At 44.3% G+C, this 27,212-nt stretch overlaps 1 protein-coding gene across 1 annotated transcript; it reads left to right on the top strand.

Annotated features, from left to right (window-relative positions):
• Window positions 1–27,015, top strand: LOC138769884 (carotenoid-cleaving dioxygenase, mitochondrial-like). Its single transcript, XM_069948609.1, has 12 exons — window positions 1–84; window positions 4,282–4,471; window positions 7,518–7,726; window positions 9,235–9,350; window positions 15,522–15,624; window positions 16,286–16,414; window positions 19,252–19,412; window positions 20,153–20,320; window positions 22,017–22,148; window positions 22,514–22,693; window positions 23,739–23,849; window positions 25,579–27,015. Exons 1-12 carry the CDS (start codon window positions 45–47, stop codon window positions 25,696–25,698), a joined length of 1,659 nt encoding a protein of 552 aa, XP_069804710.1. The 5' UTR covers window positions 1–44; the 3' UTR covers window positions 25,699–27,015.
• The last annotated feature ends 197 nt before the right edge of the window (window positions 27,016–27,212 follow it).

Here is a 27,212-nt window from a genome sequence, read left to right as displayed (position 1 = left end):
TGTGATGTGACCGCGGACTATAGGGGAGAGCTGGCAGCAGGAAGATGCGGCTGCTGGGTAGTAGTCGGGCGCTGCGGGTGGCTGGTAAGTGGCGCAGTGATCCGTACAGCCCTGGCACTGCGCCCCCTCCGCCTCCTCCCTCCGGGGCTGGTAAACAATGTGTGCGGGTCCTCATTACACAACGGCATGGAGCAGGCTTATGTAACTGTGGGACTACAAGGCTCAGCATGACCCCAGGCAGCTATATATCACCTGTGAATATATACATATATATATATATATATATATATATATATATATATATATATATATATATATATATATGTATGTATATATAGTGACAGTACAGCCGCTGTGCATTAGCCTTGTATAGAGAAGCTGCTATATATAATGGGCACCATGCTACAGAACAGAGTTCCTTAGCACATTATCTGTATTCATGGACCATGCACGAAACGTGGGAATGAGGTGGTGCCCCCCCACACACGTTTTCCCATAATGCTAAATTCCACGTTTCTTCATTTATATTGTACTATATCCCCCAATATACAGCAAGACAGACCTTCCTTTCAGGCTCCTAGCAAAGCGGATGATACTGAGGAACCACAACGGTGACCACAGACTTAAAGTGTCGCTGTTGTTTAAATTTTTAAGTTAAAAATTTTAAGTACAGGCGATTTTAGGAAACTTTGTAATTGGGTTTATTTGCGGAAAAATGCATTTTTATAATGAAAAAACGGTTTGAAGCTCCCCCCCGTCTTCATGGTTCTCTTATGGAGAGGGGAGGGGTTGAGGGAGATGAGGCACCAAAACAGGACAACAAAAGTTAATTTACAGCAACATCACCGGGCTATCTCCTCTGAAATCAGCACTGACCTGTCTGATCTCTGAATACCGGCTTTCACACAACTCCAACTGTGTAATTCTTTGTTCTCTGCTCTCTGCTGCCGACTAATCTCCCTCCCCCCTCCCCTCTCCATAGGTTACACAGGGTCAGAGTCGAGATTACCTTATAATGAGCAGTGAATGAGAGAGGGGGGGACCTGGGGAAAGTAATTTAGAATGCAGATAATGGCATATTTGCCTAATAAACACAATTACAAAGTTTCTTAAAATTGCCTGGACTATTGATTTTTGCAAAAAAATAAATAAATAAATAAAAAACAGTGACACTTTAAATAATAGATAAACATAGTATATTACTGATGCACCCTGGGTGTTGTACATGTTTAATTTGTCCTTCATCACAGTTCAACAGAGATAGTTACCCAGCTCTCCCAGACCACCATAATTGCCCAGGTCCCCGATTCTCATATAGAATAACTAACTAGATTTGTTATCCAAGAGCCAGGAAAAGACAGGTAAGAATCCATGGGAAGCCATGACACATCCAACGTGTTATGCTGCAACTGCTAAATTCTAAATCTACACAACAGCAAAGACTATCCATCACTGCTAATGACTGTCTGATGTGGACTAACCTCTATGGCCCAGCAGGTACATATGCGTGTCTGCGACTTATGGTGCGTTAACACGGAGAGATTTATCTGACAGATTTTTGAAGCCAAAGCCAGGAATGGATTTGAGAAGAGGAGAGATCCCAGTCTTTTCTTTATGACCTGATCTCTGTTTATAGTCTGTTCCTGGCTTTGGCTTCAAATATCTGTCAGATAAATCTCTGAGCACGCAAAATTAGGGTGCTCAGCGCGTTGCACAGAAGTCTGATGCCAATTCCGACACAATATAGAACGTGGCACTCACCTGTTTTCTCTTATTTATTCAAAAACTGCATACAATGTGCATACGTACATACTGTATACCGGGGGTGAGGGAGGAAAACCGCAGCGGCGTTCGTTTCGTATGTGTCCACGCATTTCATATGTCAGCCAGATGAAGTGTGTGGATACCGACAAAACAATAGTCGTTCCCGTTTTCCACTGAGAGTTTGTCTCCCCCCCTTCCCCGGTAAATGTATGTGCATTGTACTGTATGCAGTTCTTGAATGAATTAATAAGGTAGGTATTAGCCATGTTATCTCTTTCTTTATTATGTTAAAATTCTAAATCTACTAAGTGAAATCTTTCACATGTCCGTTGCAATGCAGACCCATTAATTTCAATGGCCCCATACACACATCCGTAGGTGTTTTGGGGCTGAGCACCTGTTCAAATGAATGGGTCTTTGCTAATGCATTCATCTACCGATTTACATCCATAGTGCTGCGGGTCCATAGCTGCGGGTCTGCAGTAACAGACAGCAATGTCAGGGGGGGACGTCAGCGACACCGAAGGTGGACACCGAGGGAGCACGGACAGATAAGGATAACATGTATATTGTATTATATGCACCAGCAGCTACATATTAAAAAAGGTGGACCGCCAGACTACCCCTTTTAGTGGGTGAAGTCTGCAGGAATAGCTGCATGCTGGGGTATAACTGCTATATACTGCTACTGTAGATTACAGAGGGTTAGTTGCTGGCAAATCCAGTATACTAATTACTAATACCGCCACACCATGACCACTGAGATTACCCTGCTACCATGCTGTTAGTGAATAAAATCCTATTCTATGCAAAGACCACTATCCCCCAATCACAGATCACACGTAGATAATGCCCGCTGTGTGTGTGTTTTTTTTAACCCCCTGAGCATAAAAATAAGAAATAATACTGCCCAGATACCACCTGCAAAGGAACCTGTTATGTGCTGCCCGAACCACAAGCAGTATAAGATAACAGTGTATGATATAGGGCCCTATTCCACAGGAGCGATAATTTTCGCTCGGTGGAATAGAGAGAACGATCAGCCGATGATCGTGTCGTCGGCTGATCGTTCATTTAGTTTCGGACCTAAAATCGTTTTTTGCCACCAGCGCATCGCTACGGTTGAATAGCGGTGCACGGCGACGACGATTTCAGCAGAACCATACATTACCTGTTCGGGCGCAGGTCTGCTTCTCCTGGTCCCGCGCAGCAGCTTCGGCTTCGGAGCGGGGCTGTCTGAACTTACAGACCGCCCAGCCAATCACTGTCCGGAAACGCCGCGGCCAGTGATTGGCTGAGCGGTCTGTCAGTTCAGACAGCCCCGCTCCGAAGCTGATGCTGCGGCACGGGACCTGGGGAGAAGGAGACCTGCACCCGGACAGGTAATGTATGAAACAAGGGCTTCAAGGACATTGGTAACGATGTCCTTGCAGCCGTTGTTTCACGATCATCGGGGCCGTAGAATAGGCCCAGTAAACGTGCACCGATCTAGCAGATCGGCGCTCGTTTACATTGTTGCTCGGCCCGTGGAATAGGGCCCTAACCCTGCAATGTGACAGCATGAGTCATCTAGTCTCAGGCAGCTCCTCCGCACCCTGACAGCTTGCATTGCTAGATCTCTCCCATCACTGTACAGAAGTAGCAGCCTCTCAGTGTGTAATGTTTCCTGTGGTTCAGGCAGCATGAAGCTGATAACAGGTTCCCTTTAAAGTGTCACTGTCGTGATTTTTTTTTTTTGCAGAAATCAATAGTACAGGCGATTTTAAGAAACTTTGTAATTGGGTTTATTAGGCGAAAAATGCATTTTTATCATGAAAAAGCAGTTTAAAGCTCTCCCCCCTGTCTTCATTGTTCTCCTGTGGAGAGAGCTAAATAAAATACCAAAACAGGACAACAAAGAGTTAATCTACAAATACCTCACCCATTATCTCCTCTGACAGTCAGCACGGACCTCTCTGACCTCTAATTACATTGTTCACCCAGCTCCTCTGTTATCTGCTTTCTGCTGTCGGCTAACTCTCTCCTTCCTCCTCCCCTCTCCCTAGAAGAGACAGGGTTGTGTCTGATGCAACAAGTCACAATCTTTTCCAGATTTTTTGCAGTGGAGGGAAAAGAGGAAGGAGGGGGGGGGGGGGGCCTGGGAAAAGGCTTTTTAAATGCAGATAATGGCATATTTGGCTAATAAACCCAATTACAAAGTTTCTTAAAATCGCCTGGACTATTGATTTCTGCCAAGAAAAAAAAAAAAAAAAAAATGACAGTGACACTTTAAGATCTAGATGTTAAAATCTGCGCTTGCTGAGTGTATTTCCTTCCTGCCTCTTCTTCCGCCATCTTATTATGCATATTATTTGTTTGTGGTGCCCCAGCCTCCCCCTATTAGAGGCTATAGGAGGATGCAGGCTTGAGTAGGAGCCACAGTGTTCTATTTTTTTCATGTAACAAATGCATCTTATTGTCTGAAAAATAGAATACTTATTATTTTAGAGTGTAATAAAATGTTGCTTGTTATTTCAGTCATAAAGAAGTTCTGCCAAAGGACAAGCTTCTCCACTCAGGCCGGAGTAGAATGTATTGCTCCTCTATTCCAGACTGTGCAAGAAACTCCACAGTCCATACCAACCAAAGTCACAGGGAGCATCCCGTCATGGATCAGGGGTAGTCTGCTGCGGAATGGGCCCGGGAGGTTTGAGTTTGGCAATGACAAGTAAGGATGTATTCTCATTTACAAGATGCAATTTCTCATAGGTACACAACCTTTTCTTTATCGGGTCAGCATCCAGATCACTCAGTCTGACCCTTATTCTTTTTCCCACTTTTTCTTCTACAGTTTCACCCTTGGGGTGCCTTTACACTGAGAGAGATATCTGACAGATTTTTAAAGCCAAAGCCAGGAATGGATTTGAAAAGAGGAGAAGTCTCAGTCTTTTCTTTATGACCTGTTCTCTGTTTATAGTCTGTTCCTGGCTTTGGCTTCAAAAACTGTCAGACAAATCTCTTTGTGTAAAGGCCCCCTTAGGCTATGTTCCCACACAGTATTTTTGCTCAGTATATTGGTCAGTATTTTGCAACCAAACCGGGAGTGGATTGAAAACACAGTAAAGCTATGTTCACACACTGTTGAAATTGAGTGGATGTCCGTCAATTAATGATAAATAAAAAAAATGGCCGCTGTTTTAAAGTAACGGCAATAATTTACCCTTATTAAATGGCGGCCATCAACTCAATGTCAACAGTGTGTGAACATAGCCTGTCTGTGTTTTCAATCCACTCCTGGTTTTGGTTGCAAAATACTGAGCAAAAAATACTGTGTAGGAACATAGCCTTAGGCTGAGTTCACACTGCATTTTTGCAGTCCGTTTTATGCATAAAATGGAAATCAATGGAAAAACTAATCAAAACGGATGAACACAAATACATCCATGTTCATCAGTTTTGTACCCTTTTTTTTTTTTTTTTTAGATGTACAGAAAAACATGTGCACAAAAAATAAACAGATCAGTTTCAGGCTATGTTCACACAACGTATAAGCAACGGTTATTTGTCCCTCAAAACAAGGATTTGTTTTGAGGATCAAACAGCGGCCGTTTTTTAAAAAAAAGATTGCATTGAACGGCCGGAAATAATTGACATGCAAATTTTTTTAACAGCCATAAGCAAACGACTACCGTTTATAATAATAATAATATTTATTTGTATAGCGCCAACGGATTCCGCTGTGCTTGTTTAATACATTGCATCATTGTTTAATACATTGTGTAAAACATCGGCTGTTGTTTGCATCGACTTCAATGCAAATCATTGCAGTATGAAAAGAACGCCCGTTGTTTAAATGGAAAGCAAAGGCCGTTCTTTTCATAAAAAGCACATTGTGTGAACATAGCCTTAATCTGTTTTTCTTTTAAAGGCTGGGTTCACACTACATGTATTTCAGTCAGTATTGTGGTCCTCATATTGCAACCAAAACCAGTAGTTGATTAAAAACACAGAAAGGATCTGTTCACACAAAGGTGAAATTGAGTGGATGGCCGCCATATAACAGTAAATAACTGCCATTATTTCAATATAACAGCCGTTGTTCTAAAATAACAGCAAATATTTGCCATTAAATGGCGGCCATCCACTCAATTTCAACATTGTGTGATACAGATCCTTTCTGTGTTTTCAATCCACTCCTGGTTTTGGTTGCAATACTGACTGAAATATACATATACTGACTGAAATATACGTAGTGTGAACGCAGCCTTATAAGGGTATATTCACACGGGCGGGCTCGCAGCGAGATTCTCGCTGCGAGCCCAGCAGGTCCTGGCAGTTCCCATACACTACATACTCGCTGCGGTCTAAACGACCGCAGCGAGTATGTAATTATACCGCCCTTAACCCCTTCTGCTCCCCTGCTGTGTATATACTTTACCTGTCCTTGCTGCACGGGTCCGGCGTCCTGCTCTCCTGTCCGGCCAATCAGTGTGTTGCCCAGCCGCAGCCACTGATTGGCCGGGCGGGAGAGCAGGACGCCGGACCCGTGCAGCGAGGACAGGTAAAGTATATACACAGCCGGGGAGCAGAAGGGGTTAAGGGCGGTATAATTACATACTCGCTGCGGTCGTTTAGACCGCAACAAGTATGTAGTGTATGGGAACTGCCAGGACCTGCCGGGCTCGCAGCGAGAATCTCGCTGCGAGCCCGTCCGTGTGAATATACCTTGATAGTGTAAGTCAATGGTATACAATGGATGGCATACAACTGCATCCGTTTTCACCTTCCGTTTTTGCATCCGCTTTCTTCCATAAAATGGAAACGCTAAACGAACAGCAAAAATGCTTTGTGAACCAGTTTCTCCCTTACTTATTTTTAAGGCATCTGCAGCTAGATTTTCTGTTCTCTCAAATCCTGCAAGATTAATGGACATCAGACTGAAACCTGACTGAAGTCAATAGGGTCTTTCGGGTGAATCAGTTAGTGACCATTGCTGTCCGCTCCATTCTGTGGTGCCGAATGGACTTTCTGATGGAGGTCCCACCACATTTCCTAAGCACTAGTTTACTAAAGATTAAAATGTTCAGACAGTAGAGAGTGCAATGGAACACACTGACACTCATACCTGGAGTTTGCTGCACATGCTGATATCCAGGTACAACTGTATCGGACTTCTATCATCACCCATGTGTGACTTTAGGCCAGTTTCATATGACACCGGCCGTTCTGTGACCTGGCCATGCAGTACCGGCCGGATGATCTTCATATGTGCTGAAACTGGGATGTGGGCTCATCCGTGTGCGCCTGCATCCTAATTCACAATGGAGAGCCGCACTCTCCATTGTGTGACCTGTCAGGCTTGTGCAGCTGCCGGAGTGTATACTATGAGGGAGCTTTATCAAACATGGTGTAAAGTGAAACTGGCTCAGTTGCCCCTAGAAACCAATCAGATTCCACCTTTTATTTTCCAAAGATTCTGTGAGGAATGAAAAGTGGAATCTGGTTGCTAGGGGCAACTGAGCCAGTTTCACTTTTCACCATGATTAATAAATCTCCCCCTATGTGTATACACTCCGGCCGGGATTCCATAGACGGCAGCACAATATAGGTTTCCTTTGAATCATGGCCGTTGTTGCAAATCGGCAACAATGGCTGTGATTAATAGGAACCTTACGTTGTATGAACATAGGCTTACACAGTTAGAGACCTGATATACACGTATCTATTCATTGTCTTATTCCCTTTCTGGTAGGCCATGTTTTTAACTGTTTCAGATACAATCATTGGTTTGATGGAATGGCTCTGATGCACAACTTCAAGATTGAGAACGGTTCTGTCACCTACATGAGCAAGTTCCTTCAAAGTGATTCTTACACCGAGAATAAGAGTGCAAATCGCATTGTCATGTCAGAGTTTGGTACCTTGGCGATGCCAGACCCCTGCAAGTCTGCGTATGATCGATTTATGTCCAAATTCAAAATCAGTAAGTTTAAATGTTTCCTCCATTGCAAAAAACATTATATGAAACCAAGATCAAGAGTTGTACCGTATTTTCGCCGGAAAATGTTAACCCCTGCCTGACCGCAGCCTTTCTGCTCTCAGGCAGGGGTTAACTGCAGCTATTAAAAACAAAAAAAAAATCAAAAACAGTTAACTCACCTGGGGCCCGATTCCGGCCTCCTGTCCTGTTGCCGGCGCAGGCTGTGTGACGTACACTGACTGCACCGGGGATCCCTGAATCTTTTCCAAGCAGCCGAGAGTCTCATCGCAGAAGCTCAGAGACGTTCGGCTGCCGGGAGAGCTTCAGAAGAATGACAGAGGCTTTGGGTACTTCTGCTGCCTCTGTCATTCTTCCAAAGCTCTCCCAGCAAGCCAAGCTTCTCCGATGAGACGCTTGGCTGCTCGGATGAGCTTCGGGGATCCCCAGTGCAGTCAGTGTACGTCACATTGCCTGCGCCAGGAACGGGACAGGAGGCACGCAGAGTTTTGTAGTGGTCGCCCCATATGGGGCCATTTTTTAACTCACCCACCGTATGGGGTGACCACTCCTGACTTCTAAGAAGATTTTTGGGGGTTAAAAAGTTGTCTTATACGTCGGAAAATACAGGATGTGTCATGGCCACAGAACTCATGAATTATGCAGCCCTTTGTACAGTGGTTACCAACCAGGATTTCAAGGTTTCCTTGTGGTCTTTGGATTTCGTCTAGGTGACCCCTGGAAGACAACAGCAAGAGCTGTCACTATAACGGTAGGTCAGGGGAGATATGGGAGGTTCCCAGATGGGAGTAGTTTAAGGATTTTACCATGAGGGCCAGTTCACACTGAGCAATCAGCGCTAAATCAGTGTTCCCGGCGGAAAGTGTTCTCTCAGAATTCCTTGTGGAAAGCTTTCTCACCGAATTCCTCGTGAATTCCGCAAGGAATCCACGAGGAAAGTGTTCTGCCGGAAATGACCTATGGTGGAATTCCGTGCAAATAAAATTTTTATTTAATAAAACGCATTCTTTTTTTCTAGTTCCGCGCTGAATTTCTGTAAGCATTCTGCACAGAATCCGCGCTTAAAAATTTCATAGCAGAAACTCACTGCTCAATTCATTTCAATGGGAATCCACCAGAAGAATTGTCATGTCAGTTCTTCTGATGGAAAGTGGATCCGCCTCTGTGTGAACTGCAGAGCGCAAATTCTATTGAACTCTTAATTTGGCTCTGCACTATATTTTCAGTGAGGAATCAGCATTGAAATTCAGCGCTGATTGATTAGTGTGAACTGGCCTTAATAATAAAAAAAATTATAATTTACTGCTCTGGCAACTTCTTTCCTCATTTAGCTGTAATGTTTATACTTCTGGAGATTTACATCCCCTCTTGTCTTTTCCAGAATATTGGGCTGTCCCTGATATGACACATGTGGTTTTCAGCCTTGTAACCTATGTTACTTTGTGTTGTTCAGCATACAGTATAATGGAACGTTTATCTCTTTCTTCCATCAGTTTCAACAGATAACTGCAGTGTGAACTATGTACTGTATAAAGGGGACTATTATGTCAGCACTGAAACCAACTTTATGCGTAAGGTGGATCCTGAAACCTTGGACACTCTAGAAAAGGTAACGCTCAGGGACAGGACACAAGGAGGCTCAGTGAAATAATAAAATGTGTGACAGTTTTTCCTACCTAATAATGCAGCGCATAAAAGTCTATGGAAAAGCAGCCGTCTGTGCTCACAGTGTAAAAAAAAAGTATTGTTTACACACACTGACCTTTTCCCATAGACTTTATTGTAGCCCGTTATGAGTTGAAAATATTTTCCTTATCTTTTAAAGCCATGTTATTGTGTGCAAACCTAGACTTGTAACATTTAAGGGGTTGTTCACCAAACTTTTTTTGTCTTTCAGTACTTTTCAGCTGCTGTATGTCCTGCAGGAAGTGGTGTATTCTTTCCAGTATGACACAGTGCTTTCTACTGCCACCTCTGTCCGTGACAGGAACTGTCCAGAGCAGTAGCAAATCCCCATTAAAAACCTCTCCTGCTTTCCAAACTGGAGAGAATAAGCCACTTCCAGCAGGACATACAGAAGCTGATAAGTACTGAAAGATTTGAGATTTTTTTTTTAACAGAAGTAAGTTACAAATCTGGCTACAATATTCAGCTGCATCACACTCATTCTAAAGTGAAGGGTATTAGGTAAAACTGACTTGTGTTTTTACGCTTTGCTCTGCACCTCTGGTCATACACTTGTGGCATAATATAACTATATGGCATGATTGTAAATTAATGGAAACTCCTTATAAAATACTGTAATGAATAAACATGATTCTTAAAAGGTTTATTTAGGATTTAACGACAAGCGTATGTATACGTAGAGTCCTGAGTATGTAGCAGAGTTACAGGTCAGGCCGCATTCACGTGTTTTGTGTTCTGCACGGAACACGGACTTGGAATGCATGTAACAAACTCCCCCTACGCACGGGCAGCATCTGTGATAAGATGCTGGGAGCGGAGGAACTGTATGGATATGCGCCGCGCTGTATTGACAGCTGATTCATTACAGTGCGGTGCGTATGAATACAGTTCCCTCGCTCCCAGCTTCTTATCATAGATGCTGCCCGGGTGGGGGGAAAGTCCATTACATGCATTCCAAGTCCATGTTTCGTGTAGAACACGGAACGTGTGAATGCGGCCTTAGAGTGAGTATGTTATTTAGATGTGTTAATGCACCAACTGTGCTGCATCTATATATGTACAGGGTCCACATACAGCCCTCATGTCAGGCATAGAAACATTAAAAGACCACCTTGTTCATCTAGTCTGCCCTTTGCGTATTCCCCTTCTTATTATCTAAGGATAGATATATCTGTATCCATATATGTTTATTAAGCATCTACTACTCTTTCAGTAAAGTAATATTTTCTCACATTGCTTCTGACCTTTCCCTCAACAAACCTCTCACTGTCTCCTCTTGTTCTTGACTTCAGTTTTTTTTTTACTTAAAACACTTCCCTCCTGAACCTTATCTAGTCCCTTAACATACTTAAATGTTTTGATCATGTCCCCCCTTTCCCTTCTTTCCTCCAGACTATACAGATTCAAATCCTTATGTCTTTACTGATATGTTTTATGCCTGACACCCTCCACCATTTTTGTAGCCCGTCTTTGGACCCATTTTATTTTATCATTATGCAGGATGCTGAGTTTTCCATTTGGATGTTGAGTTTACTGCTCATCACAGTCTATATAAGATTTTACACAAACTGTCACATATATTTCATGGTGTTTTTTTTTCAGCATTAATTTAAAAGGAATCTGTCAGCACCTGGGCTGGTCCCGAGGCGCTGACAGTGTAGTGAAGGTGTGTGTCCATGTGTGTGGTACCTTTCTTGTAGCCAATCGTGGCATACTTTTTTCACAATCTTGCCCGTAACTTGCGATCCAAGTGTCAAAGAGGAATATTTAGGGGTACGTTCACACTTACCGGATCCGCAGCTGATTTTCTGCTGCGGATCCGCAGCTAATCTGCAGCAGATTTTATTTAAATAACTGAATACAGCATCAGATCTGCACCATCAAATCTGCTGCAGATCTGCTGCACTTCTGCTGCGGATCCTGTAGGTGTGAATGCACCCTAATGAGGCGTTCGTGCCGCACTTCGGCACGCCTTACCACGCCTCCCCCTTTTCCTTGCATATTGATTCAGGCCTGGCCTCCAGTGTCCCGGTGACGTAATCTTCAGAGGCGCATGCGCCGTTGCTGACAAGGGCCGCGTGTGCCGACTTGCCAGTTCGCGCATGCTCCCTGGATCTGTCGGTCTGCGCACTCTTGAGGCCGGATTTATGTGTGCACTGTAGTGCCGAGGAGCGGCGCAGGCGCACTGAGGGTACTAGCTGAGGGCATTGGCTTCAGCCGCCGCTCCTTGGCACTTTAGCGCACACGTGAATCCTGCCTCAGGAGCGCGCAGACCGGCAGATCCAAGACCCCTGAAGTAGGGCTGGGCAGTATACCGTAAAAATACAGATACCGTCACTGGCGTCGGTTAACCGACCTCAACTCTGCCAGGACGGTATCTGCGGTATTCCCCCCCTCCTGGTGGCTGCATGCTCTGCTCCCCTCAGTTAATCTCCCTCGCGTCCCTGCTCCTACGCTGCCCGGCCAACCAGGGCCGCCATCAGAAATTTCGGGGCCCCATACAGCCGGAGTGTCTGGGCCCCCCATTAACAAAAAAACATGGGACGTATTTTTGACTGATGTCTTTGAAGTAACTGGGTGGCTTTGGGATAATTCTGGAAAGCTGGGTCTCTTTGGATACATCCCACGCCAGCCAACTTCCGTGCACTATTAATTAAAATAAAAACTATGGAACCCAAGGGCCAGGGCCGGTTTTAGGTCAAATGTGGCCCTGGGCACAATTTAAAAGTGGGGCCCCAAGTGCTTAGACATTAAACCACTACACAGTCATAGTTAAATAAAGAAGGTGGTCTGAGAGAAGTGTTGCTGGGGTCTTAAAAGATCAGGAGCACAAGCCCCCTACATATGGCCACAAAATATTTCTACGCATTGGTACCAAATAATACTGCTGGGATCTGGGGGCAGACAGGGTGCAGGGATCAGGGATGGGGGGTTAGACAGGGTGCAGGGATCAGGGATGGGGGGTTAGACAGGGTGCAGGGATCAGGGATGGGGGGTAGACAGGGTGCAGGGATGTGGGAGCAGACAGGGTGCAGGGATCAGGGATGTGGGAGCAGACAGGGTGCAGGGATCAGGGATGTGGGGGCAGACGGTGCAGGGATCAGGGATGGGGGGGCAGACAGGGTGCAGGGATCAGGGATGGGGGGTTAGACAGGGTGCAGGGATCAGGGATGGGGGGTTAGACAGGGTGCAGGGATCAGGGATGTGGGAGCAGACAGGGTGCAGGGATCAGGGATATGGGGGCAGACAGGGTGCAGGGATCAGGGATGGGGGGGCAGACAGGGTGCAGGGATCAGGGATGTGGGAGCAGACAGGGTGCAGGGATCAGGGATGTGGGAGCAGACAGGGTGCAGGGATCAGGGATGGGGGGGCAGACAGGGTGCAGGGATCAGGGATGTGGGAGCAGACAGGGTGCAGGGATCAGGGATGTGGGAGCAGACAGGGTGCAGGGATCAGGGATGTGGGAGCAGACAGGGTGCAGGGATCAGGGATGTGGGAGCAGACAGGGTGCAGGGATCAGGGATGGGGGGGCAAACAGAGCGCTGACAGAGTGCAAGGAGGTTGGGGCTGACAGGGTGCAGGGATCAGGGATTGCATCCCCCCAGCACACATCATCCCCCCCAGCACACATCATCCCCCCCAGCACACATGCACACATCATCCCCCCCAGCACACATCATCCCCCCAGCACACATCATCCCCCCAGCACACATGCACACATCATCCCCCCCAGCACACATGCACACATCATCCCCCCCAGCACACATACACACATCATCCCCCCCAGCACACATGCACACATCATCCCCCCCAGCACACATCATCCCCCCAGCACACATCATCCCCCCCAATACACATCATTCCCCCAGCACACATGCACACATTATCCCCCCCAGCACACATGCACACATCATCCCCCCAGCACACATGCACACATCATCCCCCCAGCACACATGCACACATCATCCCCCCCAGCACACATGCACACATCATCCCCCCAGCACACATGCACACATCATCCCCCCAGCACACATGCACACATCCCCCCCAGCACACATGCACACATCATCCCCCCCAGCACACATGATTACACACACATCTACACTTACTTGCTGGGAAGCTCCAGGACCCATGTGCTTCCTGTTTTCCTCCTGGTCCTCACACAGCGGCTCCGGGCCCCTCCTTCTCCTCCGACATCGCAGCACAGGAGAAAGCTGCCAGAGAAGGTTGTGTGGGGCGGGGGAGGGGCCCGGGGGAGTGAGGAAGAGGAGGGGGCCCTGGGAGAGTGAGGAGGAGGCCCTGTGTCTTCCTGCCTGTGCGGTACAGCTGTCAAGAGCTTACACACAGGTAGGCTGGACTGCCGGGCCCCCTGGATGCTAGTTTTAGCCCGGGCCCCTGACAGCTGTACCGCCAATACTGCCCTGATGGTGGCCCTGCGGCCAACTATTCTGCTGTCAGGGGGGAATAATGCTCGGTCCAGGACACTGTTAGCTGCATGGTGTGCCCTCCCCCCCACATACAGTGGCAGCAGGGGGTCAGGTATAGGCCGGCACATCCTCGCTCCACTGGGCACCGCACTCTCTTCCGCACAGGAATCCACTGTATGTGCGGGGGGGGGGGGGAGGGCACCCCGTGCAGCTTCGAGAGAAGCTAGAAGTGAGTGAGCCGCCCGGCAGCAACAGCGCTGAGCACACAGCACGCCTGTGCGCAGCCTGTCACATCTCCTTTCCTTGCATATGTGCGCCTTGGCTGGGATCGGGAGGTGAATCGGAGGATCAGCTGTTCAGCTCTCACCTTTCCACCGGGCACCCCATCTGGTACATCCTCTTTAACCTGAACCCACCTATCGAACGGCGCCGGCACGGGGAAGCCGGTGCCGCGGTCCGTTTTTCGGACCAAGGCCCCGTGCACGGCGCCGTTCTATGCACGGGAACCAGCCAGTGCTCAAGCACTGGAGGCCGGCCCGCCCGCCCCCAGTGGGAGGGAATTCCCTCCCCTGTATGACACGGCTACCTTAGAATGAACAAAGCTGCGTCATACAGGGGAGGGAATTCCCTCCGACTGGGGGCGGGCGGGCGGGCCGGCCTCCAGTGCTTGAGCACCGGCCGGTTCCCGTGTTCCCGGTTCATCTTTTTAGATAGATAGATATAGCAAACAATATAGGCAGCACACTAAACGAACTGTGGGTGCCAGCAGATGAATCCTAGACCTTGGACCAAGTCAGCTAGTAAAAAAATCTGCAGCACTCTGATGGTAATACAAACGTGAAAACATGAATTTATTCCATATAACAATGTGCAGCAAACTTCACAAGTAATATATGACATTTTGGCATCCCCTATGCCATTTTCAAGTGCCACTTGAAAATGGCGTAGGAGACACCAAAATGTTGTGTATTACTTGTGAAGTTTGCTGCACATTGTTATATGAAATAAATTTATGTTTGTATTACCATCGTAAAATAGGGTTTTCAAAGGGGTGTGGCTTTTAAAAGGGGCGTGTCATAAGTATCGTTCAATTTATCGTTACCGCGACGACATGTACGATAAACCGCGATATTGATTAAGGCAATTATCGCCCAGCCCTATCCTGAAGATTACGTCACCGGGACACAGGAGGCCAGGCCTGAATCAATATGCAAGGAAAAGAAGGAGAAGGAGGCGTGGTAAGGCGTGCCGAAGTGTGGCACGAACGCCTCATTAATATTCCTCTTTGACACTTGGATCGCAAGTTACGGACAAGATTATGAAAAAAGTATGCCACGGTTGACTACAAGAAAGGTGCCACACACGATTATGGACACACACCTTCACTACACTGTCAGCACCTCGGGACCAGCCCAGGTGCTGACAGATTCCGTTTAATTCATGTAACTATTTGATTGGGTAATTCGTAGATTTCAGTTTTTTAAGCAGTTTTTTGAGCCAAAAGCAGGAGTAGATTCTAAAGGAATAGGACATATTTCTCCTTCTTGCTGGATTCTCTCCTGACTATTGCACACAAAACTGCATCAAGAGCTCCAGTGATATTTTTCCAAAAACTGAATGTGTGACCCCAGCCTTACTATATACTTCTACTTTGTCACTGCATACAGGTTGACTGGAGCAAGTTTATTGCCGTGAATGGTGCCACAGCTCACCCGCATTATGACCCTGATGGGACAGTGTACAATATGGGAAATTCATATGGAAAGCAGGGTAAGCAATGAATATTATCTATGCAGCCGCTGTGAATAGAAGCCTTAGTGAGGATAGATGGCAACCCTGTACGGCTTGTTTGCAGCATGGCTTTACTGAATAAGGAAGGATCGAGGAAGGGTGTTAGAAGGTGTATATCTATGGTATAGAACATTGCCAAAAAGTTCAGTTTTTTAATGTTTTTCTTTGTTTCTTGGAATTGGAACCAGTTTTTTTTCTCCCATTTCTGGTGTTCATTGTATGTCTTATAACTAGAAATGAGTGAATCGCCCGTTTAAATCAAGTAAATCGCTTCGGTTGATCAGGAAGCAGCTTATCAGCCTCCCGCCTTTCATCTCTGTTTCGCTTCCTGCCGTTCCACCCCGGGTGTTGGAAAAAGCTGGATCCAGTCCTGGAAAACTGGGCTTTCTGATCAAACAAAGCGCTTTGTATCTCTTTTACTGTTATTTTGCTGAAAGAGTAGTAGAAGCCTGATACAAACTCCCAGCAGAAGAGGTAGGTAAATCTACAGTAACTGGATATAAACCTGCCTGGGTAAACATACTTATCATAATAGACAAATAAAGCAATCAATATAAGGGCAAAATCTTATATATTTCCTTATTTTCTCATGTCTTTTTGCCTGAAGAGTCCCTTTAGTTATATATTTGATTCCTTACAGGAACATGTTACAACATTATTCGGGTTCCCCCTCAGAAGTCCAGCGAAGGGGAGACTCTGGAAGGGGCGCAAGTTGTTTGTTCTATCGAACCGGAGGAGAAAATGAAGCCGGCCTACTATCACAGCTTTGGTGAGTCAGACCATCATACATTACCCATGTACAGTACTAGAATGTGAAAGAGAGCACTGCAAAAGGATAAGGTTAAATAGATATGTGACGTTATTTATGTTGTGATGTAATGGAGGCTTCTCACTCGTGACCAGGTGGTAGCTGTATGTTTCAGGAAAACACTGCAGTTTGACCCTTAGTAAGTTCCAAGTTATCGCAGATTACTTCTCCAGTCTCCCTTTTATGACCTGCATAGAATGTAGTCCCTCACACACAGCTCCAGGGATCTCACTAGTACACAGTGCTGTGGGATCTTTTATCCGTATTTATTATTTGTGCTTCATATTGTTCCTTCATGCACTTCTAGGAGTATATGTAAAGAGAAAGGAAAATAGCACTACACATAGATCCATTGACCCAGATGTACTAATGTGTCTGTGCCTGAATATAATCCAAAAAGTGGCACTTGGGACTCCTCTTCACAATTATTTTGTGAAGTCTGCCGTGGAATTCCATCGCATTTGCTTCGTGTGAACTGGGTGTAAGAGAGAGATATATTTCTGTGTGGTATTGTTTTCTCTCTCTTTACACATACAGGCTTATGGAAGTGTATGATATACAATTGTTCACAGGTTTGCCTGGTGAGAAGGCTGGCAATGGCACTTGTGGACAAAAATATCAGCTAAAAGCAATGAAGAATCCTTTTTTTTTCTTATTCAAAAGTTTTATTAAAGTATAAAATAAGGAGTACAGAAGGCAAAAAGGTAGGGGGTTAGGGGAAACATGCCCCGATAGGTCGGGATATATCAAAACTAGAGATGAGCGGACCTCGAGCATGCTCAAGTCCATCCGAACCCGAACTTTCGGCATTTGATTAGCGGTGGCTGCTGAAGTTGGATAAAGCCCTAAGGCTATGTGGAAAACATGGATATAGTCATTGGCTGTATCCATGTTTTCCAGACAACCTTAGAGCTTTATCCAAGTTCAGCAGCCCCAGCTAATCAAATACCGAAAGTTCGGGTTCGGATGGACTCGAACCCGAACCCGGTTCGCTCATCTCTAATCAAAATATCAATATGTAAACAGTATCAGTTAGGCAGAACAACATTGGACAAAGCAAAAGGCACCAACCGGATCGATACAGTAGCTGGTGAAGAAAGAAATGTACGAGATTGACTTTATAATGTGTATATGGCTACATAGTAAGTACATAACTATAAAATGGGACATGGAGAGAGAAAGGAGCTGCTGCACCTCACTTCCATGGTTGACAATAATGCCTCTCGGCCACATTTAAAAACCAACGCCAGGATGTTGGTATATAATTTGATCAAACCATATTGCATCATGTACCGGCGGAGAAAGCTGCCACCAAGCAGCAGAAGTGTGAACAAGGTCTTACTACTCACCATTGCTCATGCAGGTAGAATGGGAAAAATAGGAGGTACTTGCCATGTGTGCACAGGTGCTTTCTGCTAATTGGGGTCACATGGGTCTTACCAGGAGGCGTGCTAACACTCAGAAAAGGGAGAAAAGTAAAATACTCCATGTCGTATTTAACTATAAAATGGGTCCATTCACATAAAAAATGAGATAATTATTGGGAAGGAAGGGTGCCAGCATGGTCCATACGGAGAAGGGAGAGAAAGATGGGCACAAGAGTCTGAGGGCTAGACTATGGGTCAGAGTAGCGTAAAGAGAGTGAGGAAACATATTCTTTTAATGGGCAATACATGTTAATATACTCTAGAGGGCAGTGTTGTGCAGCTGGCTGAAGTGGTTTAGCAAATACAATACTCTGAACATTCCCCTGTTACTAGAGGGATCTAAGCACACACCTAAAGTGATGCAGATTGTTCGTTTTACTAAAGTCGACTAGGATAACAAAGTGTAGCCTTCCCCTTGTCTTGTTATATGTTTTAAAGACCACAATACACTCAAGTATTTTTTCAAAATTGTTAGGAACCGGACAGCAGGACAGGACAAAACAACACAGTGAGCCCTAAGCTCAGCCCCGCCCACTGTCCTCTAACTACTTGCCACAATCCGCCCTAAGATGGCGGCGAGCAACTGGGCAGCAGTCCCTGCACTGGCTAGGTGGGACACAAAGACAAGACAGACAGACAAAACACAATGAAGAATAGTCGACAGTCCGGGTCACAACAATCGGGAAGCAAAAGTACAAAATCACAATCCAATAAGCAGAGTCAAAAAACAAGCAATATGGTCAGGGGCAGGCGGCTAGCAAGGAAGGTCAGAACACAAGGCAGAAGGGTCTGAGAAACGACAGATAATAGCAGAACTCAATAACCAGCAATGATATCCCAGACTGAGGAAGTTATATAGGAGGCCAGGGTTCTGATCCAGATCATCATTGGACCATCCCCCTGATCTCCAAGCACAGACACCTGAGAACAAAACAGATCACTGGCAGGAAGACCTGTCAGTCACAGCAGAACCAAAACACAGATTAACCCAGACATGGCCAGACAGAACTCAGCAGGTGAAGTCGGGTGTGTCTCTCAAGGTGAGCAAATAATCAGTGTTCACACACTACAAAACAAAACACAGAAACAGAATGCAAGAAAATCAGCACCTTCTCAGCCGCACAGCACGAGCCGAGGGGCGCATAATGCTCCGCAAAGATACAGTCCTGACAAAAATACAGTTTTTTTCAGCGTATAAGGCGACCCCCGACTTCTAAGAGGAATTTTCGGTGTTAAAAAGTCGTCTTATACACTGGAAAATACGGTAACTTGGGTTATAACATTGTTTTTTTTAACTTGAAAGAAAAAAATCTAACGGCTGTAGTATAAATATCATAAATGTGACCCATAAACTTTCCTTCTTTTTCATAGGCATGAGTGAGAATTATGTGGTGTTTGTGGAGCAGCCTCTGAAGCTGAACATTGTGAAGTTATTGTTCAGTCAAATACGAGGAAAGGCTTTTTCAGGAAGCATGAGCTGGGAACCTGAACAGAATACTGTATTCCATGTTATTAATAAGCACACAGGAAAGGTACAGTCTACCCCAGAGCCTTTACAGTAGGGTATACAAAGATTTTCTAAGCTGACAATAGGATGCTGCTGTCGGGACCCCTGACAAACAGATGTAGTATGCTGGGGAACCTGGAATTTAAAGGGGTATTCTCATCACCTAAACTTTTGTTAGGTGATAGGGAACTCAAAAAAAAAACTAATTTTACAAGTGCTTTGATTAACAAAGTTGCTGTCTTTTGATGTTTGATATAATTTAATCCCCCTTCCACTGAGCTTGCACACATCTCCAGGCCTTCAATTGTCCCTGGAGACATGTGTAACCTCAGTGGGAGACACAGCGTTGCCGAGCTGATTCAGCATCCGCTGATGGGGCACAGTGATGCTGAGTTGAATTTTCGGCAGATAGAACAACTCCTTTAACTTACCTACAGCGCCACCACAGGGCATACAAAGCATTACATGGTGCTCACTGAAACCAAAAGTCTGTTCATGTAATGCACAGACATTTTGCATCATTGTATACTTTAGTGTAATTTAGTGATGTGTGGAGAAGCAATGGAAGAGGGGTAAGGCTCATCCACATCACCATATTTACAGATCTGCACCAGCCACAGTAGAGGTTTACATTTGATACTTGTAATACTCCAGCAGAGGAATTTGACTTTGTTTTCATTTAATTGTTTTTTAATCTTAATTGACCTTCCTGGTAACTGATAGTTATAACAGCAACTTATATACATTTTTTTATATTTTGTTTAGAAACATTCTGCCACGTTTCACACCAAGGCTTTTGCAACGTTTCATCAGATTAATGCCTTTGAGGACCAGGGCTGCATTGTTCTTGACCTCTGTTGTCAGGATGATGGGGGAGCTGTGGAAATATTCCAGCTCGAGAATCTGCGCAAATCAGGAGATGATCTGAATGAGGTAAAGACAGAGTAGGCTGTAAAAATGAGAATCATTTTGGATACATTTCTGAAAGTGTCATTGTCGTTTTTTTTGTTGTTGTTGCAAAAATCAATAGTCCAGGCGATTTTAAGAAACTTTGTAATTGGGTTTATTAGGCAAATATGCCATTATCTGCATTCAAAAAGACGTTCCCCAGGTCCCCCCCTCCTCTCTCTCTCATTCACTGCTCATTATCAGGAAATCTCTACTCTTTTACATCAGACGTTCCCTGTGTAACCTATGGAGAGGGGAGGGGGAGGAGGGAGATTAGTCTGCATAGAGCTGAAAATAAAGGATTACACAGTGGGAGCTGTGTGAAAGCCTGTATTCAGAGGTCATAGTGGAGAGCCCGGTGATGTAGCTGTAAATTAACTTTGTTGTGCTGTTTTGGTGCCTTATGTCCCCCCACCCCTCCCCTCTCCATAGACAACCATGAAGACAGGGGGAGAGCTTTAAACTGCTTTTTCATGATAAAAATGCATTTTTCGGCTAATAAACCCAATTACAAAGTTTAATAAAATCACCCATACTATTGATTTCTGGAAAAAAAATTAAACAACAGTGACACTTGAAGTTTGCAGGGTTTATTTTTACTTTAACATATAAAATGTCTGAAATGAGCCTTTGATGCATTAATACTATTTTTACCTTTGCATCAGCAATTCTGTGTAAAAAAAATCTAGGTAATACCTTTTAGATTTTTTGTTTTATCTCTGCACCTGGAGTTAAAATTAAAGAGGAAGTCCAAACAATGGTAAAAAAACAGCAGGCGGCAGTAGGTGAGAAAAAAACAAACAAATGAACTTACCTGTCCCCGTGCCTCCGTTGCGCCGCTCTTGGGTCCCATTCATTGCTGCTGGCTGTTATCTTCTGCAGGAAACCAGGTATGTCACATGAGTGATTGCCCGCTGAGCCAGTCAGTGACTGAGGCGGTGTCTGTCCCATTCACTGATTGGCTGGGTGGGCAGTCCTTCAGCCGCGGTTGTAACGTTGCAGCTAGAACAGCTGCAGGACCCCGGCTGATGTAGCGCCGCTACAAAAGCATGGGGATGGGTGAGTTCACTTGTTTTTTATTTTCTCACCCACTCCCACCTGCCTTCCGTTTTTACAGTTGTTGGGACTTCTCCTTTAAGGGATGGTAAAGGTTATTATGCACAATGGGGGATATGTATCAAACATGGTGTAAAGTGAAACTGGCTCAGTTGCCGCTAGCAACCAATCGAATTCCACTTTTCATTCCTCACAGACTCTTTGGAAAATGATAGGTGGAATCTGATTGGTTGCTAGGGGCAACTGAGCCAGTTTAACAGAATCCACTGCCGATACTTGCTCATTCACTTCAGTGGGCTGACATACTTCCAGCTGTATTGTCATCCTGCTGCAAGTATGTCAAATTTAGTGCCATTAACCCCCTCGGCCTGGAAACATACTGTACTGGGTCCCAGCTTCTGCTTACTTCGGGGGCTGAAGTGAATGGGCAAGTATCCGCAGCGGATTTCGCTGCAAATTTACAGCGAAAATCCACTGCAAATATATCCAGTGTGAATCTAGCCATATACTGTATATGGCTGCTCTTCCATTGGTTGGCTTTAGCTATCACACTAACTTCTGATGTACAGCTATTATTAGTTTGTGAGCGGAACTGTCTTTAGTATGACGTTTTTCTGCCTTGTAGATCTTCAAAAAAGTGGCCAAGGCCTACCCTCGTAGATTTGTTCTCCCCCTGGATAGCAGAGTCCAAGGTGATGTGACCTCCCAGCCTTTAAACTACTCGACTGCCACAGCTACAAAGAAAGGTGACGGGAAGGTAGGTAACTCATCAGTTTACATTGAGACTTGTTTACTAGCATTGTTAAATGATTGATGTTAATTTTGATTGATATTAATAGATTACAGAGCAGTAAAATAAAAAATGTATGTTTAAAAAAATATATATATTTTTTTTACTTGCACAGCTAATAAATCAGAATAAATATAAATATTTACTGTTAACAAAAATAAGACGAGATTGGGTCTGAACAGAAGTGATACATTTCTTCCTCCTGCTGGAATCCAATGTCTTTTTTTGGCATTCTGGAAATGTAATAGAAGTATTGGTGTGAATTCACATTGATGCTGTCATTTTTAAGATTGCACAATGCACATATTGTAAATTATTGTGCTTTATTTCAGATATTCTGCACTCACGAAAACCTCCATGACCACACGCTGGACTCCTGTGGATTAGAATTCCCACAAATAAATTATGCCAATTATAACACAAAAAAATACAATTTCTTCTACGGCTGTGGCTTCCAGCACTTTGTTGGGGATTCTTTAATTAAAGTCAATGTGGAGACTAAGAAAGCAAAGGTAAAAATAAGTTGACTGTACAACACAGCCGTTTATGGACCATGAAACTATGTTCTGTTGAGACAAACCCTTTAAATTGTACCTGTTGTTTTAAAGGATTTAAAAAGCCTGCTTGCTTTTGTTAGATCAACCCTTCAGAGTGGTGACTAGCTGATTTTAGTGCTTAACTGCTGTTAGTGGGCCCCTTCTAATTCTCATTCCCTCCTGTTTAGGGGGGTGGGACCAGAGCTGGTCTGCCTCCTATTTCTTTTTTGGCCAATCACAGCACAGCACCTACGCATTACTGCAATGCCATGACATGGCTGGACTGAACAGGCAGGATCTGTGCTGGGGGGTAATTTACAGTACAGTACTAGAGATGGCATGTGGGGAAGAATGGGTTACTGATGCACTGGCTTTGTAAGGTGCTGTGTGAGCAAAAATGAAAGAAACAGCAGCAGAACGGCACCAAAGAGGTTGCACTATACTATACTTCTGCTGAGAAGCCAAAGTCAAAAAGCAGTATATCATATGGCACAACAGACAGCTTCCATAGCTTTATCGGTGATAATAGATGATAAGAACCCTTGATTTACCTTTCATGCACTGTGTGGATCATCTTCAGCTTGCAGATGCACAACTCAGCCACCATTGCTAAGCCCTGCCACCACTTCCTGTGTTCTGTCCTGATCTATGTGTTACTAGAGATCAATTTCTCCTAACAGGCTGTGGACAGCTTATTGCAGAGAAAAGTCATGGCTAGTGGCCAAGTTTGGTATTTTTATTGGATAAGGAGTCAACTTTGGCAAACTAACAAATATAGAAATAAATTGGGAATTGAATAGCCTTTGTGTTGCCAGATATTATATTGCATTCCTCCTTATTTTATTCTTATGTCCCTTTTGATATTTGGTTAAGACAGTTTTCCAGCAATTACAAAGACCAAATAACTGTTCTGCTGTTTATCAGTAACCGCAAAAATAATGTGGTGTCACCATCAGTCTTACAGTCACTCATACATTATAGTCAAGCACTTAATAAACCTTTTGAATATTGACTATTGTAGGTGTGGAAGGAGGATGGGTATTATCCCTCGGAGCCGATATTTGTGCCTTATCCAAATTCTGTTGAGGAAGATGATGGCGTCATTCTTTCAGCTGTTCTTACCCCTCATCAGGTATGGGGCCAGGATACTCTCTGATTTATAAGTCTCATTAAAGCTGGGTTCACACTATTTATACTTCAGTCAGTATTGTGGTCCTCATATTGGAACCAAAACCAGGAGTGGATTGAAAACACAGAAAGGCTCTGTTCACACAATGTTGAAATTGAGTGGATGGGCGCCATTTAATGGCAAATATTTGCTGTTATTTTAAAACAACAGCTGTTATATTGAAATAATGGCCGTTATTTACTGTTATATGGCAGCCATCCACTCAATTTCAACATTGTGTGAACAGATCTTTTCTGTGTTTTTAATCCACTCCAGGTTTTGGTTGCAATATGAGGACCACAATACTGACTGAAATATACGTAGTGTGAACCCAGCCTAAAAGTGCATGACTGGGCATTATATGGCCTGATATAAGTTGTCAAATGGACATTACCATATAAAATGCAAGCCTTGTGGGTGATAAGCTGTATTATTATACAAAAAGGCTTTGACTATGGGCTTAACAGAGCAGAAGGTAAAATTTGTAGCCCACTTTAGCTGCTTGGTGGCCTTCATATTCCTCTTGATAAAAGTGTTACACTACCTTTGCGCTCCCGTCGAATCTGACCTCAGTATGACACCTAAGAAGTCACATACATCTTAGTTTAATACAGCTCATATGTAGCAGCCACATTGGAGGAGATTTATCAAACTGGTGTAAAGTAGAATTGTTTTAGTTGCTCTTAGAAACCAATCAGATCCCACCTTTAATTTTTCAAAGAATCTGTTAGGAGTGAACGGTGGAATCTGATTGGTTTCTAGGGGCAACTAAGACAACTCTACTTTACACCAGTTTAATAAAGCTCCCCCATTGTCTTTAATGGACCAAAAGTAGCCCATTGTTGACTCTGCTTGTCCCCTTCCCAAAATATATGCAGCGGATTAAGCTTGCAGAAAAAAAAAAAAAAATAGAACATCCAAAAGTCAATAGGCCCGCTGTGGCCTAGTAATAATACTGGTATGCTGACCTGTATACTTTGGGTATAAAGCCTGAATTCAGTATGAACTCTTTGTCACATGGTCTAACAACCGGAAATACAAAGGCAAACAAGAGTGTAGAAGATGTGTTTACAACCTTTTTTTTATCCTTTTTTTTTTTACACTAACTAGACTTTTGCACCCCCTTGCCAGGGGATACAGCTGTTTATTTGGGCTATAAACAGACCAAAACAAGTTGTTATAATTGTGGCCATAAAAGTAAACATGTAAGCTGAATTCAGGCTGGGTTCCCACTTTGCCTGGTACTGCAGCTCCTTCCTATTGAATTTTTTTAAGGATTTGACCCTCCCATTTATCAGACATTGGTGGTCTATTTTAAGGAAGAGCCATCAATATTTAAACTTAACTTATGCCTTATCCACAGGAATGGGACCCCGACTTGTCTGTCTTGATTGGAACGGTGGGTGGCATGTGCACCGCTGCTCTCCTTATTCTCTATGGCACTGCTACAGATTACCAAGTACCTACCCATTCCTCCATTGAAAACGAACAAGTTGGAGCTTCCAATGCTCATTCAGTTCCATGCAGTTTTGCTCATTTATAACACATAGGAATTTTGAAATTGTAGGCTAAAATTATTGTATGGGCACTGATCTTACTGATCTCCTAGTTTTAGTGTACACTTTGGATGGTCGTGTGTTTGTGATGTTAAAAGCGGGAATCGCTTAATACAATTCAGTCTTTTTTCTTTCAGAATAAAAATATCTTCCTTCTAATCTTGGACGCCAAAGATTTTACTGAGATTGCCAGAGCCGAAGCACCTGTACAGATACCGTATGGGTTTCATGGTATTTTTGTACCTCAAAGGACCTAAATGTAGGTCCAAAGAAGCCTTGAAGAATGCCTTACATTAATAGTTTAATCACTGCAGCCATTAAAGGCGTCGTCCCAAGAAGCCAAGTCATGGCCATTTCTCAGCATAGGCAGAAGTAACTGATCGCCAGGGTGGGGGTCTGGCCGCTGGGACACCCCCCAATTATGTGAACAGGTCCCTTAGTGTCCCATGAGAAGGGAGCAGTGGTCATGCATTCAGCGTGACACTCCATTAGTTCTCTTTATTAGCCAGCAAAAATAGTTGACTATAGCACTTGGCTGTTTCCAGAGGCTCTCCTAGAAAATAAATGGAGGGACAGTCACAAGCATTGCCGATTCATTCAGTCTTCATCGATCAGAGCCATCGCCTTTAGTTTTGCCATATACTGAGGATCTGGCATAACCTGATTTTGTGGGACAACCCATTTAATCATACATACTGTGAATTATGTAGATCAGAATAAATTTTATATAAAAAAATACTAAACATGTGATACATATCAAAGGTTCTAACTTATGAGACCAGTGGACTGACTGCTCTTTTTGGCGTAAAGGGCTTTTCTGAAACTTAAAATATGGCCATTTTCCCCAGAAACCAGTGTTGCCTCATGGGTTGTGTCAAGCATTGCTTATTCAAGTAAAGGAGCTGTGATACCCCACACCACCAATAGACAAGGGTGGTGCTTTTTCCTGGAGAATGTAGTCGTTTCCCAAACCCCCTTTTAAGGGGTTGTCCAGCTAAAATCTTTCTTTCAAATCAACTGGTTTCAGAAAGTTATATAGATTTGTAATTTACTTCTATTTAAAAATCTCCAGGCTTGCTATACCAGCTGCTGTATGTCCTGCAGGAATTTTTTTTCCAATCTTATACGGTGCTCTTTGCTGCCACCTCTGTTCGAGACAGGAACTTTCCAGAGCAGGAGAGGTTTTCTACGTGGATTTGCTGCTGCTCTGGACAGTTCCTGTCTCGAACAGAGATGTCAGCAGAGGGCGCTGTGTCAAACTGAAAAGAAAACATTTCCTGCAGGACATACAACAGCTGATAAGTATGGAAACCAGTTTATTTGAAAGAAAAATATTTTCGCTGGATTACTCCTTTAAATATGGCCGTCAGAGTTGTGACTTTTTTATACACAGCGTTTCAGTCTCAAAGGCCGACTGATCCTTTCTGCAGGAGTCAAGCTGATGTGCCTTGTCCTTCATCAGTTCCATTAGGAGTAGAGGAGTCCTGGCTCTGTGTTATGCCTCTTTTTTATCCATATAATTAATGTGAATGCTTTTATAATATTCAGTCTGGATAAATCACGATTTCACTAAATGCTGTATTTCTTGTCTTTATTGTAATATTAGAAAAATGACCTTCCCCCACCGCAGGCCTCAGGCTGGACAATTGTAAGATGGCCGAGATTTATCGATATGCCTAATACCAAAACTGTCTGGTTTTACCCACAGCAACCAATCACAGCTAAGCCTTTATTTTACAAGAGCTTGTTTGAATGGTTTCTATGGGCAGGT

The sequence above is a fragment of the Dendropsophus ebraccatus genome, chromosome 12 (genome assembly GCF_027789765.1).
Source record: "Dendropsophus ebraccatus isolate aDenEbr1 chromosome 12, aDenEbr1.pat, whole genome shotgun sequence".
Lineage (NCBI taxonomy): Eukaryota > Metazoa > Chordata > Amphibia > Anura > Hylidae > Dendropsophus > Dendropsophus ebraccatus.
The sequence above is the reverse complement of the archived record's forward strand: the minus strand, read 5'-3'. Positions and strand labels throughout refer to the sequence as shown.